The 14,783-nt window shown below is 33.7% G+C and overlaps 2 protein-coding genes across 3 annotated transcripts; one reads left to right on the top strand and one right to left on the bottom strand.

The window, feature by feature from the left end:
• Positions 1–2,042: 2,042 nt before the first annotated feature.
• LOC125843336 (VAN3-binding protein) lies at positions 2,043–4,928 on the top strand. Its single transcript, XM_049522569.1, has 8 exons — positions 2,043–2,600; positions 2,711–2,776; positions 3,161–3,229; positions 3,300–3,672; positions 4,001–4,165; positions 4,245–4,294; positions 4,522–4,579; positions 4,669–4,928. The coding sequence occupies exons 1-8, from the start codon at positions 2,319–2,321 to the stop codon at positions 4,860–4,862; spliced, it is 1,257 nt and encodes a 418-aa protein (XP_049378526.1). The 5' UTR covers positions 2,043–2,318; the 3' UTR covers positions 4,863–4,928.
• Positions 4,929–4,943: 15 nt separating this feature from the next.
• On the bottom strand, positions 4,944–9,746 carry LOC125843337 (lactoylglutathione lyase GLX1-like). Of its 2 annotated transcripts, none has more exons than XM_049522571.1 (9): positions 9,543–9,746; positions 8,306–8,510; positions 8,084–8,208; positions 7,916–7,980; positions 7,384–7,596; positions 7,243–7,290; positions 6,365–6,472; positions 6,066–6,206; positions 4,944–5,221 (listed from the first exon to the last, which is right to left on the bottom strand). In XM_049522571.1, exons 1-9 carry the CDS (start codon positions 9,676–9,678, stop codon positions 5,180–5,182), a joined length of 1,083 nt encoding a protein of 360 aa, XP_049378528.1. In that variant the 5' UTR covers positions 9,679–9,746; the 3' UTR covers positions 4,944–5,179. The 2 variants fall into 2 exon arrangements, with proteins under 2 accessions (XP_049378528.1, XP_049378527.1); XM_049522570.1 differs by having other exon boundaries at positions 9,537–9,741.
• Positions 9,747–14,783: the final 5,037 nt, after the last annotated feature.

Here is a 14,783-nt window from a genome sequence, read left to right as displayed (position 1 = left end):
AACTCAACTTAAATACAGCAGGAGGCTTTCCTTATGTCTATGAAATAGACGATAGTTTCAGCTAGTTTTGACCATTAAGTTTCAAGCTTTTCCATAGCTTCATATTATACCATGACATGTATCATACCTGAAGGTTCCTTTCTTTTGGCGATGTTGGGGTGGGGTAGGGGTGTGTCTTTATCTTCATTTCCAGTACCAGATGATATTCAGAGATGGAGTAATTTGGGCTGCAAAGAACACAAAAGTGCTATTATTAGCGGCTGCAAGACAAGATACAATATTAGACAGGTGGTATGAATATTTTAGCGTTTTATTCTTGCATTGAAACTCACAAACACAAATCTCAGGTGCAGTGTTTTTGTGCCGAGTTGTTAAATGAGAAACAAGTTTGTCCGTCTAGTTATTGATTAGAACCTCAGCTCATCGGTTTATTCAATGTTCAGCTACTCTTTTACCTGCAAATACAGTGACAATGATACCACTGAACATACCAAAACTAGTCATCACTCCACCAGTATAGGGAATTTCCCACTGTAGCTTTCGGAGATTTGGTTGTGAGCTCTTTACAAACTTGTTTTAAGTTGCATGTTCTTTTTACAAGAGATCTTCATTTTTACACCCAAGTGATCATAAGAGATCATTTTCGCATAGCTTTTAGTTTGCTATCACTATAAAGGTTACAATTTCAAAATGAAATCAATTGTGAAGACATTTTTATCTTCATAGCACTCACCACTACAACGGGAAGAAATTAATTGGTTCTACATCTATTCGAATGCATTCTTTGATGCTATGTACTTGTTTTTTTATTAGTATATACAATCGAAGACAATGAAATAAAACAATATTAGTACAACCACATATAAGGTTATCAAGGGTAAATAACCCACCAAACGCTTCTTCTTTCCGCACATTGTGCATACTAAATCAACGTCTCTTATATTAGGGAATCACAAAAATTAAAGGCAAATGGCTCTTCCTAAACTTGTAATAATAAAGTGATAATTAAGGGGAAGTTGGGACCTCCAAGGACTTAGTGCTCCATTTGCCATCTCGTAAGACATGATTAGACACATAGTAATGATGAAAGTGTCAATTAAAGAGATGTGCTTTCTCTATTTTGTTGATTGCCTTGGAGTCATAAAACACCATTTTTAAGTACCATCTTTCTCTCTTGTTCAATCATTATTGCTTTTGGGTGTTTTTGTTAATGCTCACATAGCCATACGTAGTGTTATATAGCCTGAAATTTAGCAAAAGGTTACTTTACTAAGCATGATAAAAGAAAAGTATTGGTTAACCATGCCGCTTAGCGCTTGTTTTGTCTCCATAATTCCTTGAGCCAGAGGATACATTACAGTAAACTACAGTAACAATATACCTAATATAATCCCAAAGATGATGTGTACGTAGATGTTATTCCTATATTATGAAGATAGAGATGTTGTTTCCATAAATCATCAGCTCAAGCAAAGCATTTCAAAGTAGGCATGAAAAAGGAATACATCACTACTAAAGTAAAAATCATTTTGGCTGAAGTACTATTTCGTTTTCACTACTTTTGGAAAACCAAAAGGTAAAAAAAAACTACTTCGAACAAACGTCATATGAAAATTCACTTCCATCCTTCACCATTTAGCTTAAAATGTATAAGAAAAAGCAGATGCCCCTTTGATCATCTAGTGCTGCACACACCATGTATTTTAAACAGTTTTTTGAACTTCAAAAATAGGATTATAACTCAAGGGTCCCTATTTGTTAGTCATGATGAAGCCCGCCGTTCAAGAACTAATCTTTTAGACCCTTTTATGTAAAAAGAAAGACAAAGGGAAGTTGGAGACAAAGTTAATACTTTAAAACTGGGTCCTGTCCATATCCAGTTTTAGAATATATGTATCGTAGTCTTTCACTTAACTCAGCTTCTTTTTGAATTTTTAAGATTTCAAAGGACTTTTAAACTTTACTGTGGTCGTTTGGTTGGGAACAAGTTATCTCGGGATTAATTATCCCAGACAAGTTGTCCTAGGATAAGTTATTCCATAATGTATATGGAATAACTTATCCCATCACTAAGTTATAAATGGTGGAATAAATAATCTCAAGACTGTCTAATATCTCCAACCAAACGCAGGATAAATTATTATATCTAATACCTCACCACTATTATATATATCATACTGCTTCCTACAACTTGTATACTATGTTAACTTTCTTCGGTATCAGGAAGATTGATATAGGATAAAGTAAGTCCAGTTACAAGTTAAAAAACATTCACAAATTTTGTACTAGTTAATAACTCACTGATCTCCTCCTTTTGAATGATTATAATGGAGACGGTGAGCTCTTGTGGTGTTAAATGCAAATCAAATAGGTTGGAAGGGATCAATGAAGACGGTGCAGCAAATTGGCTACCAGGGGCATGCCCTCCACCAGAAACTCCTACTGAGTCTATGGAGTTCCTTGCAAGATCATGGAGTCTGTCAGCTAAGGAACTCTCTAAAGCACTTTCTCACACGAAACAAACAGGTTATCTAGACGAGAAGATGTCACTCTCTTCATTACAAGTGCAACATGAAAAGACTTCGATTATAGAGGAACCTGTAAGCATCTCTTCCTTAAAGCTTGTGTTGTTGTTCGTTTATACTGTTATGGAAATGTTTACTTCATTGTTTGCTTTCAAGTTTCTGCTCTTATTGTCTTTTTGTTGCAGAAAGAAGAACCACTACCTAACTCTGATAGCCCTCCAGTTTCTCCAAGGGGAAGTGATGATACAAAGGTAAAAGCAAGGAAGAACCAAGAGGGGGAAAGGGGGTTCCTATCTATTCTAGCACATGCACGAGTGCAACTAAAGATTTTGGATATTTACATCACTCTTTGAAATTATAAATAGGCTAGAGGAGTAACAGTAGTGATGTGCCATTTTGCTGAATTATAATAATACAGATTAGGCACTACAATAACGAAGCATGTGTTTGGCTGAAAAAGCAACCACAAACTCTTCATCATCATTTTGTGAATCCAAATAGGTGGATGGAAAACTTATATTGGAGTGGCCTCTAGGTTGATGGGAATACACAACTTTTTCCTCGTCTCCCAAATCATTCTTTAACTCTCAGCTTTGTACTTAGCTGAATAACTATACTTGTATTGATATGTGCAGGAATTGTTTTTACTACATCAGGCACTCAATTCAGATTTCCTCTCCAGTCATCATTTGCTGAAAGCTGGGGTATACAATTATTTTGACAATAACTTTACTGATTTGTCAGAACAATCACGACTGAACTGGCATAATGCAGCTCTACAGGACCGTGATGCGTGGCAAGACAATGGGTAGGTGGCTGAAAGATCAAAAAGAAAAGAAAAAACAAGAGCTTAGAACTCACAGTGCCCAGGTGCACGCAGCAGTTTCAGTAGCGGGGGTTGCAGCTGCAGTGGCTGCTCTTGCAACCTTATCAGTAACTTCTCCAGAGCAGTCCATAACCAAACACAACACATCTTCAAAGATGTCAACTGCAATTGCATCTGCAGCAGCTTTAGTTGCATCCCACTGTATTGAAATTGCAGAGGATATGGGTGCTGAACAGGATCAAATTTTATCAGTTGTAAATTCAGCTATCAATGCAAGAACTAGTGGAGACATCATGACTCTAACTGCTGGAGCTGCTACAGGTATTAATCCAACTGGTCTCGGTGGCCCATTAATCTAAAGAGAGCACAAAACCAACCAATTTGAAAAATAAATACAGCTCTTGTATTCTTCTTTACTGTGGCAAACTTTGCATACTAGGCAAGCTGTTCTCCTGTGGACCATGTAGACTGCTGCTTATTAGCAGAACATAATCTGATACTCCTCGTTTTCCAACTGTTGCTGCTAAATGATCCGTAGAATATTTGGTATCTATAGGGATGCAAACAATTCTGCTCAACTGTTTCATCATAACATAAGAAAGCTTAAACTGGTAACAATAATCTCTTTCATTGGCATTCACTATTACAGCATTGAGAGGTGCTGCCACTCTAAGGGCGAGGCTACAAAAAGGAAATGGAGCTGCAGCTGTTGCTCTAGCTGATGAGTGTGTCGAAGGTAACAAAGAATCAACTGTTACAGCAGCTCTTAGTTTTGTTGCCAAAGGGGGAGAACTGCTCAAACGTACAAGAAAAGGTAATATGAATTGAGGAACTACACTTACCTTGCAAGAGATATTGCAGTTGTTTTTTCAACAATGTTTCTGTTCATGCAGGAGATCTCCACTGGAAACAAGTCTCTTTCAACATAAACTCAGATTGGCAGGTAATATGCAGATTATACCATATAAATGGATATACTGTCTATTAGAAAAGTGAACTGTGTTTCATTTCATTAGGTAATGTTAAATCTGCTCAGCAGACATTCTAAAGTCCTCTTATAAGCAGTTAGATTGAAAACAACAAACTTTACTTGTGCAGCCCACATGGTTGTTATTTCATGTTTTCCCTATATCATCATAACAAAAGTGTGAATATGAATCTTGGTAGCAGGTGATAGCTAAAATGAAAAGCAAGCATATGGCAGGAACATTCACAAAGAAAAAGGAATGTAAGCACAAACAAATACTCCCTCTAGGATCAAATTGTCTAAGTGATCCTTTACACTTTCATCTAAATTGGTGCTTGATGAGTGCGCAGGTGTGGTCTCTGGAGTCTGTTGTGACATACCAGCATGGCTTGGACGAGACGAGGAACATGACGAGCAGAAGTGCTACTTTGGGATACAAACAGCTGACAGGATGATTGAATTTGAATGCAGAAACAAAGGGGAGAAACAAATGTGGGTGGATGGGATTCAACAAATCTTGTGCTGCCGTATGATCATGACATGACTTTGGATGAACGTTTCAAAAGAGAACAAAACAGTAGATTTTAGAGCAATTGACAATGTGTGACTTCCAAACTCTAAAATACAGCATCAAATCAGAGAAGCAGTGAATTGATTTAAGCTAGTACATCTGTATAGGGATAGATTACATATTGGAAAATGGCACTACAACGAGCCATTCATGGTTGTTTTTATATAAGTAAAGCTATCTGCGGTTCATGCCGGAAATAGATTATCTGGATGATATCACCGGAAAAATTGTGATAAATTATTCAGAAACCTACTGCAGGATTGAGATGTTTGGGTTAATACTGCATATGTTCACTCTAATTCCTTCATAAAATCAGCATTATCAACAAAAACCTGCAAGACAACAAATGTAAATGACTAAGATGGAAAGCAAATAAAGAAAAAACTTTTATCCTTCCTGTTCTGATACCTATCAAGTGTTCTACACTGAAGTTAAGCATTTTATTCCATCTCTGTTACATGGTTTGAAGTAGTCCTCCCTAACTTGATTCTAACATGACATCATTTCACAAGCCAGAAACCTTACACCAATCACCAACCTTATAGTGATGTATGTTTTTGCCATTTAGTGATACATCCTATGTCTCAATTGAACAGATCTAGATATTATCCAATATACTTCAGTTTACGATTGCAGAAATAATGTTTCAGCGATCAAATTTTGAATCCTTTCAAACAATAACATCTGTTTTTCCTAAGTTCAATAGGTGCTGACATGCACCATGCTACACCAAAAACTTAGTTGGTCAAATTAACATATGAATTTTTAGGCAATAGAGTGTCATCTGTTTTACACACATTGAAGAAAATAATGTCACTGCTGCAGATTTGAATAAAGTTTTTCTCTCTCACCCAGTGTATGGGGTTACAGTGACTAGAGGTATTGTTTATTCTACGCGGTCCTAGCCAATTGGTGCGAGTGAAGGTCAGCGAAGGGAAGTTTTTAGTGAGTGATTGATCGTTTTATAACTTTTGTCTTTGTCACTTTCCTCAAGTAAAGCTAGAAGATAGTCAATATTCAAGGTGGATATCGGCCTTCAAATTGTAGATACTTTTAAACTAGTACTCTGACAAAATAAAGCATGAGATGTCTAGAAACAAGTTTTGGTGCATTGTGTAATGACGGAAAGGAATCTGCCAGTTCATGCCAAAATAATCATAATTGTTGAAGACTTACTGTCTTCCAACCATCAGGATCAATGCATGCCATAATCTTGGTGTTTATACCCGGCAAAGGTCCTGGTTCAAGTACAATTTCCCCACCATACAGTTTTATAGCTTCTGCAGTCTTGTAGACGTCATCTGTTCCTACTGCAATCTGCAAAGATATGGAATGTTCCTTACAAGTTGAGATCTACAGAGTTTTTCTCAAGTCTGGGAAAGAATCTATTTTATTAATTATAATTTCAAATGAGTTTGCTAACGTTACTTATGTTAAACAAAACAGCGAGCAATAATATGTTTGAATGGCATTACCTGAGCATAGCCATTTCCTTTATCATAGCTTTTGACACCATAAATATATGTCAACTCCAGAACTGTATTTTTATCTTCAGGTCCATAACCCATGACGGCTATTGTGTTCTGAGAACTAGTGTTAATAATTAACAAACAGAAGAGAGGGACAATCATAAACTAGCATTAAGGAAATGCCCAAGTAAAAACAAATGCAATATATCAAGTGTAGCAAGCATTACTTTAATAAAATCTAAAGGAGAACATAAGAACAAAACCCATCCTAGTTTAGGGACCAAAACTAGCATGGCAGAAATCGTCCACCACCTTGAACATGAAGTATGTTTGCAAAATCGATGGAGAGAAAACCAAGAGCAAAAGGAAACACCAATGAGAAGTTGTTTTATTAAAGGTGTGGCAGCCATAAACCAAATAACTAAGATTTCCGCTCTCAAATAGCTTAAACTTTTACATGAGGTGGTTCACACAATTAAACAAATGAAAGAATTAGAGTATTCAATCAAAAATCACAAAACAATGAGTGGAGTGACATTTAAGACCTTTACGAACTTCCATTACAAACCCCTTTCGAAGCCCTTTTATACGAGACAATATATAACTACACACGCTTTCTTACATGTAATCCCCTCTAGGTTAATACCGAAAAGAAGAGAGAAGACAGGCTTATTTAAGGTTGGCTCTCATACGATATACAATAATCCAAGCATCTAACCCAAAGCCTCAACGCATGAATTGAGTGACCCAATATGTTTATAGACTCTATTGATGATGCCTTTTATACCCAATATAGGACTCTGTGTAACTCAACAAGAGGATTGCATAAGATTCAAACAAGAACAACATAACCACAGATTTTGCAAAAGAACCTATAAACTCACTTTGTTGTCCGGATTATCTCTTTTTCGAAGAAGCTCCATGCCAAATGCCTTGAAAAATTAATCAACAATGAAGATTTAGTGTTTCTTGCAATAAAAAACAACAAGTATGTACCAGAACTTTCATCCAGCTAATCAGTTTACCTTCTTATAGAAATTAATGGACTGGTCAAGATCTCCTACACGAAGCATTACTTGACGGAAAGGTTCAAGAGTAGGCCCTCTCTCTAATAGTTCAAAGTTGTAGCCATCAGGATCTTCCACGAGGGCAACTATAGGTCCTCCATCTTTAGCTGGACCAGGTTCCTGGACAATCTTCCCTCCCTTTGCTTTTACTAGGTCTACCATTTTATCAACCTATGTGGAAAATTCAAAAAATAATTGTAAGGAAAAAAGAGAAAGAAATACAATTAGAACATTTCTAAAGGTGTCTAACTAAAACACTGGTACTCCTCACGGAAAGATGTATGATAGACTGATAGTCACCAGCAAGTAATGAGTAGAGTAACTTCTAAAACCAAGATCAACCAAAGAAGGAAAAAGGGAAAAGATAATCAATTCCTAGGAAATGTCCCTAAATGCCTGTAAAACTTTCCTGATCTTAGTTTACTTGGTAGTATGACATCAGAGAAGTATAAACGGAACCAATGAATTTTTCATATTATGAACAACTTACATCCTCAACAGCAATTCCAAAATGACCAAAACCAGTTCCAATGTCATACTTGTCAACTCCATAGTCTGAAAGCAACAGGGTAAAGTACAATGACTATAACATCCTAAAGCACAATAAAGGATTTTCGAAGAAAGCACAGCGCCAACTGCTGGCTATGAGGAGCCTTACTGTAAGTAAGTTCAACGGCAAAATTTGATTCTTCAGGTCCATAACCAAGAAAAGCATTTGAATAGCCCTCCTCTGGTATGCCTCGTTTCCTTAACAGCTTCATTCCCAAGCATTCTCTGTAAAACCTGCATCGCAAGAACAACTCTGGACTCCGGTACCTAGTTGGTAATATGAAACATAGTACTGAAGCTTCAACTTTTTTCTACGTAATAGTAAACTTACTTAATCGTCTTGTCCAAATTCCCAACACGATAAACGACATGAAGCATTCTTCTTTTGTCCTTCTTGATCCACTCTGATGCAGTTTCATCATTTAGGGCAATATTTGACTGCGCCAGTTCAGCAATCATTCCACTTTCGATCACTTTCCCTTCAGCGCTAAGAGATTCAGGTGCTTTTCCATTGAATAACTGTGACTGGGTGATGGCTGAATAACCAATGAAGTTCAGTAAGTCATTTACTAATACACCATTGTTCAGTCTTTATTTTCTGTCTGATCTAAGTTATGGTTAGATCCAAAATCTCAACAGCTCTATAGTCCCTTGGTCGATATTTTTTGTGCAACGAGTGTTGCAAAGAACTTTGTGTTCATTCAGGTACAGCCGATACCTCCTACATTTATTTGGCAGTAGGGTGCTGTCAAAGAGAACATGTAACCAACTATACAATAGGCTTTATGTGAGCTTAGTTTTGCTCAACTAGTTCTATTGCATATTTGTCTGCTACACCTCGCTCGACTATTAGAAAAAATAATAGGAAATATAATTGAAGAAGAAGATGCCTTTGAGGCCTGTAATTAATTTCTTTAAAAAGATATTGCTCATATAATACTGGGATAAATTCAAACAAATTCCTTCAAGATACAACAAAGCCCTTTGTTTATACCTGCAGATTTTTTTTAGGCTAGTTCTAGAGAGTCTTTATGTTAATAGAACTTAATAGATGATTTTTCATAACAGTCACGAACAAATGACTTTTCATAACAATCATGTTGTTTCATGAATAGACATTCATATGTCTGTTCAATTTAAGACCTCTCTCTATATACACAAAATATACAACATTGACATCCTATAACATGTGATTATCAAATGATCAGTTACAGCTAATTAAGTTAGTTCATCAGTTCAATGAAGTTTGCTACATTTTCTAGTTTTCTAAGAATTGAAAGATCACCATGAAACCCATTAATCAAATACTAAATTTTATCCAAGTGATTTTCACAAAGTGCAATCTTAGGCTCATGAACTTACATTTAGTAATGAGTTGACTACCAATTCAAAAACAACAACAAACCCAGCGTAATCTTGCAAGTAGAGTCTGGGGAGAGTAATGTGTACGCATACCTACAAAAAACCTAAAGCTAAAATCTAATTCTGAGCATTACCAATTCTAGATATGGTGCATTTTCAGCACAATTTGCAGTACAAAAGAAGAAATGAAATGCAAGAACCTGTACCGAGTTGAAATAAAGCAAGCCTACGAGATGAGTTATAGGCACAAGGCACAATGATACTGCACCCATTATTAGTTGGAGAAGGAAAAATGGACTTCAATGGCTGTTGAATTTTTGGGGAAAATATTTGTAGAGCCATTTGTTTTGAATTAAAACTAAGTTCTGTAACACCTCTGTCCTCTCCATCTATCAACCTTTATCCTAACATTATTTTGATGATTTATAGGTATGGATGTGGATAAAATAATAAGGGTATTTAGTAAACCACCTCTCTATCTTCTATCTCTAGTCTACGAGATAATAATAAGGTCTATGCATATTCTACTCTTTTCACATTTTATTTGTGAGACGTCACTGAGTACGATGTTGTTGTTGTATTTATTGATAAATCAAATCAAGAATAATTTCAGAGATCTTCGAGCAGGTTTGGCTTGGTAACCAAAAATGTTTAAATGATCTATATTCTTCAAAAACTATCCTTGTTTTTATAACCGTAGTGTCAAGGTCATCTTTGGTATACCTTGATTAATTTTATGATATGTGTCACATCTTAGCAATAATTATCAGATAACTCTATTCACCTAAACTAGAATAGATAGAAAGAAATCACCAAGTATTGCAATCTCATAATTCTTATTCATTTCATTGACCACTTGATCACATCTTGGACGCAAAAATCTACCCCATTGTGACATCAAGTTTTGTCTATCTCACACAGAAACACACGAATTTAGCATAAACAAAAATGCGACAAATATTTAAAAAAAAAAACAATTGGATTACCCATTGGAATTGAGGAGCAATGAAGCTCAATTAATAACAGTAGCCCTCCAAGTGATGCCCATTTTATTATTGATTTCATCTCAACAATTTAGTACGACGATCTCCCCAAATCTGCTAACTCAATTTTATTAACAGAAGCAAAAATGGCCCAATTTGTGATAACAATTTGGAAGGTATATAAAGATAATAATAAACAAGATATGAAGAAGAATATGACAATTGAATTAACAAAAATGAGTATAGAATTTAAGGGCTTATGAACTGATTGGAGAAAAAGAACAATTCTAGTGTGTGAAGGATAAAGGATGCTTTAGAAAGGGTTTAAGCAAATTTTGTAAAATTACTTATTTATCATTAATATTTTAAAAGAATGTGTTAAAATGATATTTTGATAAAATTAATTAATTAGAAGAGTTTAAACTTTAATATGAGTAGAAAGAGTACATTTTATTTCAGCAAGAGCAAAGAATTAATTTTTTATTTACATAAGAGACCTAGTTTTTCTTTATAATATTGTGTATCTAAAAACAGTGTAGTGTCACTTCATTGAAACAACCAAAAGTTCTAATTTTAATATTTGTTTAGAAAAAATAAAGTGTTTGATTTAGCTTCGAGAAAATAGCCAAAAGCCCCTCTAATTTATTACCCAATTCTCAACTACACACTTATACTTTACGAGGGTCCTATCACCCCCCTGAACATTTTAAAAGTATGATATATACCCCCTTAAAAACTCACGCCCAGATTTGTATCAAAAATTAAGTGGCACGCGCTTGCCACGTAATTTACCTTTTAAAAAATTTTTAAAATATTATTTTTTCCTTTATTTTACTTTTTCTTTTATATTACCCTTCTTCTCTTTCTCTTCTCTTTCCTTTCTTGCTCTTTTTTTCTTTACTTTGATGAAATGATTTTTCAAACTAGCAAAGCAAGCTCAAATTTAAAAATTCTTGAGTGAACTTTTCTTCATAAACCTTCTATACATCAATTAAAAATTCATCATGATTTTTGTTCAATAAAACAAAAGAATTTAAAAAGGTTGATTGATGGTAAAAAGTTTTACCATTTGATGTTGTTTGGTAGGATATGCAATGAATGGGGTTCATTGAAGCTTAGTGATGAACATAAAAGAGTGATAGTTTTCAATATTTGGAGACTTTAGATTTGATTTTTCAAAGTGGGTTTTGAATTTTGGTTGAAATTATTGAGAGCTTAGCAACTTTAAAGATGACTGCGGTGGTTGGGTCAGGCTAACATAACTAAGGAAACTTATAAATTTCACTCAAGGGTTCCTAAATTTCTCCATTAATGACACTAAAATTTGATCCTCTTGACTTTCGATTTTAATTTTAATTTTAAGTTATTGTCAAACTTTCAAATGGATCTACCGTGAAAAAATTGTGATTTGAGGATGAAAATCCGCTTAATGGTGGGAGGTTGACGAAGGACTTGGTGGTGGAGCTGAATTTCCGCCGAAGCTGCTATGGTGAAGAGAAAAAAAAAGAAAAAAAAGGTAAAAAGAAAAAATAAACTGAAACTGAAAGGAAACTTATTTAAAAAAAAAAAAACAGAAAACCAATATAAACTAAAAAATAATCTAAAAATTAAAGTTTTAATTATTATTTTTACTTCTCACTCTTTCAAAGAGAGTGAACTACACTTTCTTTGCCACCTCAACATTCAGGGAGCAAATAATTCTACTTTAAAATAGTTTAAGGGGGTAGTAGGACTCCTGTAAAGTATAAGTGTGTAGTTGAGAATTAAGTAATAGATTAGGGGGTCTTTTGGCCATTTTCTCATTTAGCTTAAGAGAGAAAATAGGTGTTTTGGTGGAATAATGAAAAACATTTTTTAGAAGCTATAGAATTAGTTTTTTCTCAAAGTGCTTTTTAGAAAATTACTTTTGAAAATATATAATTAAAAATACTTATTAGAAATTCAACTAAATATTATTTGTTGTTCAAAAATAATTTTTAACTTAATTTCTTTTTCTCAACAAAACTTAAAAAAAAAGAATGTTATGCTCTCTCTCAGCTACTCTTTAATAACTAATTTCTCACTTTTAATTTTGCTCAACTTCACGTACTCAGCCTGCGTCCCACATAAAATTATTTTGTATTTCATTCCTCATTCGCAATAAATACATGTAAGAGCAAAACATTTTACGTTATCAATATAAGTTAGTGATGGAGTGACGAAACTGTTTCATCTTTAATTAGAAACTTCAAATTGGTATTATGGATATGAAAAAAATCTTTTTGAAGACGTCACCACTCAAAATGGATCATGCAAACATTCTCCATTACACTCATTTCCATCTCGTTTTGTTTTCTCAACACAGTTTGAATGGCTCTAGGTTGTTAGTTACATAGCTTTATGTATGTTTTAACTAATAATATAAGTCATATATATAAAGGAAAAATCACCCCATATATATTTAAGGGTCAATATTATTGGTTTTAAATTTATTTTTAAAATATTATTGCTTATAACATTTTAATTGAGGGTTATAACAAATCACTTTTTATTTATAAATCAATTTAATTTCACTTTATTAATTAATTAGTCTTCTATAATTATATTTTTATTATTAAGTGATAAAAATAAAAAATCAATATAATTATCTCTTACACATTTTTAGGGATTTTACCTTGATTTTTGTTCTCTTTTTACTTCTTTTTTAACTGTCTTCTATAGTTATATTTTTATTATTAAGTGATATAAATAAAGAATCAATCATAATTATCTCTTACACATTTTTAGGGATTTTACTTTGATTCTTGTTCTTTTTTTACTGTCACACCTCAAACCCCACCCCACCTCCGTCACCACGTCTTTTCTAGTCTTCTCACACGCCATATCAGCACCCCACCACCCCCACGTTAAAAAAAATCATTTTCTCTTTCACCTCTTCTCTCATCTCTTGTAAAAACCGTTTCTACATCTCAATATCACCAAAAAATCTCATTCTACAAAAGGCCAAATTCAAAATAATAAGAATCTAAGTTTTTAGGATTTTTGATAAAACATGTCGAATAAACCTGAGCATACTCCTAGAAAGAGCCCCAGATTAGTAAAAGCGAGTTCTACTGTTGAAATCGAGGCTCCGGCCTTTAACATATTGACTCAAACACTGTCGCCAAACAAGAATGCAAATCCGGTGAAAAAGGTTGTTACCGCTCAAAAGAAGAAACAAATTCAGGAAAAGGAGAAGAAAAAGTGAAGCAAAGAACATGCTCTGGATACTAGCAATTATCCTACACCAAAACTACGGAAATCAAATTTGAAATAGTTGATTGCAGCTTAGACTCTTAATGGTTATATGTTTTTTTAAATTTTTGAATGATATATATTTGTTTTTGCTACAGTTTTTTATAACAATATAATATGCACTGTTTTACATTGTCAAATTTATTCTTTTAGTAATGTGTTCCAATTAGATACCAACTTTATACATCTTTATTTTAAATTTGTCAAAAGCTTCAAGTTAGATACCAAGTGTATACAATTTGAATACCAATATTGGCCAGATTTTTATTGGACTTTAGTATTAAAAACGCCTCATAAACATAGTACACCACAGTTGTATACATTATTACAATTAACTAGTTCTGTTAAAATATGAATTACAAATTGTTTCGTATAATTTTGAAGTACCAGCTCTATACAAACTGCATATAAATTAGATACAACATTAACTAATTTTAGTTTGGATATCAGTTTGAAACCAAATGAACACCAAATAAAATCACATGAAATAATTTTATGTTGGCTTACATTGTATCACATTGATCTCCAAATTGAAAAATTAAGAGTGGCATTAAATTGGTATCCAATTTGTATATAATTGATTAATTGGTATCCATTTGTAATATAATTGGTATTTTTAACTTGAAAATTTAAGACAAAAAACTTAAAACTAAAAAATGTATGAAGTTGCTATCCACCTTGTATAAATATTGTAAAATGAATCTGAAAATGTAAAACAATGATCATTATCTATTGTATCCATCTCAATTACATCTTGTTTTATATTTTTTTCAAGTGGGACACCAAGTGGATACCAAATGAATATCAATTGTAAATTGCATTAACTAGTATCAGTGGGAATTCAGTTGCATACCAAATGGACACCAATTGCATACCAACAATACTTAATAAACTACTCACTATATATTTGAAAAATAATGAGTACATTGTCACAATTAAAACAAAACATACATAAGTTTAAAACACAAAATAAAACAAAACATGATTTTGTCACAATTATAAATTATGATATTTTGGTGCAGGGTAATTTGAACATGTATTCTTGTTGTGTTCTTCTCGACGACATGTACTACATGTAACTTTAGACCTTTTGAATTTCACATCAACAAACTTCTAGCGTTTAAGTTGCAGTCTTCCTACAGTTCTTTTTGAACAAGGCGACAACTACTAAGGCTTAGACACATAACTTGG

Source organism: Solanum stenotomum, chromosome 10, assembly GCF_019186545.1.
Source record: "Solanum stenotomum isolate F172 chromosome 10, ASM1918654v1, whole genome shotgun sequence".
NCBI classification, from domain to species: Eukaryota; Viridiplantae; Streptophyta; class Magnoliopsida; order Solanales; family Solanaceae; genus Solanum; species Solanum stenotomum.
The sequence above is the reverse complement of the archived record's forward strand: the minus strand, read 5'-3'. Positions and strand labels throughout refer to the sequence as shown.

Excerpts from the sequence above, each read along its gene's own strand:
- LOC125843336 (XM_049522569.1), top strand. The coding sequence starts at position 2,319 with ATGATTATAATGGAGACGGTGAGCTCTTGTGGTGTTAAATGCAAATCA. Across the intron at positions 2,601-2,710 it reads CTTCGATTATAGAGGAACCT|AAAGAAGAACCACTACCTAA; the intron begins GTAAGCATCTCT and ends TTTTTGTTGCAG. Across the intron at positions 4,295-4,521 it reads ACATAAACTCAGATTGGCAG|GTGATAGCTAAAATGAAAAG; the intron begins GTAATATGCAGA and ends TCTTGGTAGCAG.
- LOC125843337 (XM_049522570.1), bottom strand. The coding sequence starts at position 9,678 with ATGGCTCTACAAATATTTTCCCCAAAAATTCAACAGCCATTGAAGTCC. Across the intron at positions 7,597-7,915 it reads TTGGAATTGCTGTTGAGGAT|GTTGATAAAATGGTAGACCT; the intron begins GTAAGTTGTTCA and ends TTTTCCACATAG. Across the intron at positions 7,291-7,383 it reads CCATTAATTTCTATAAGAAG|GCATTTGGCATGGAGCTTCT; the intron begins GTAAACTGATTA and ends TAATTTTTCAAG.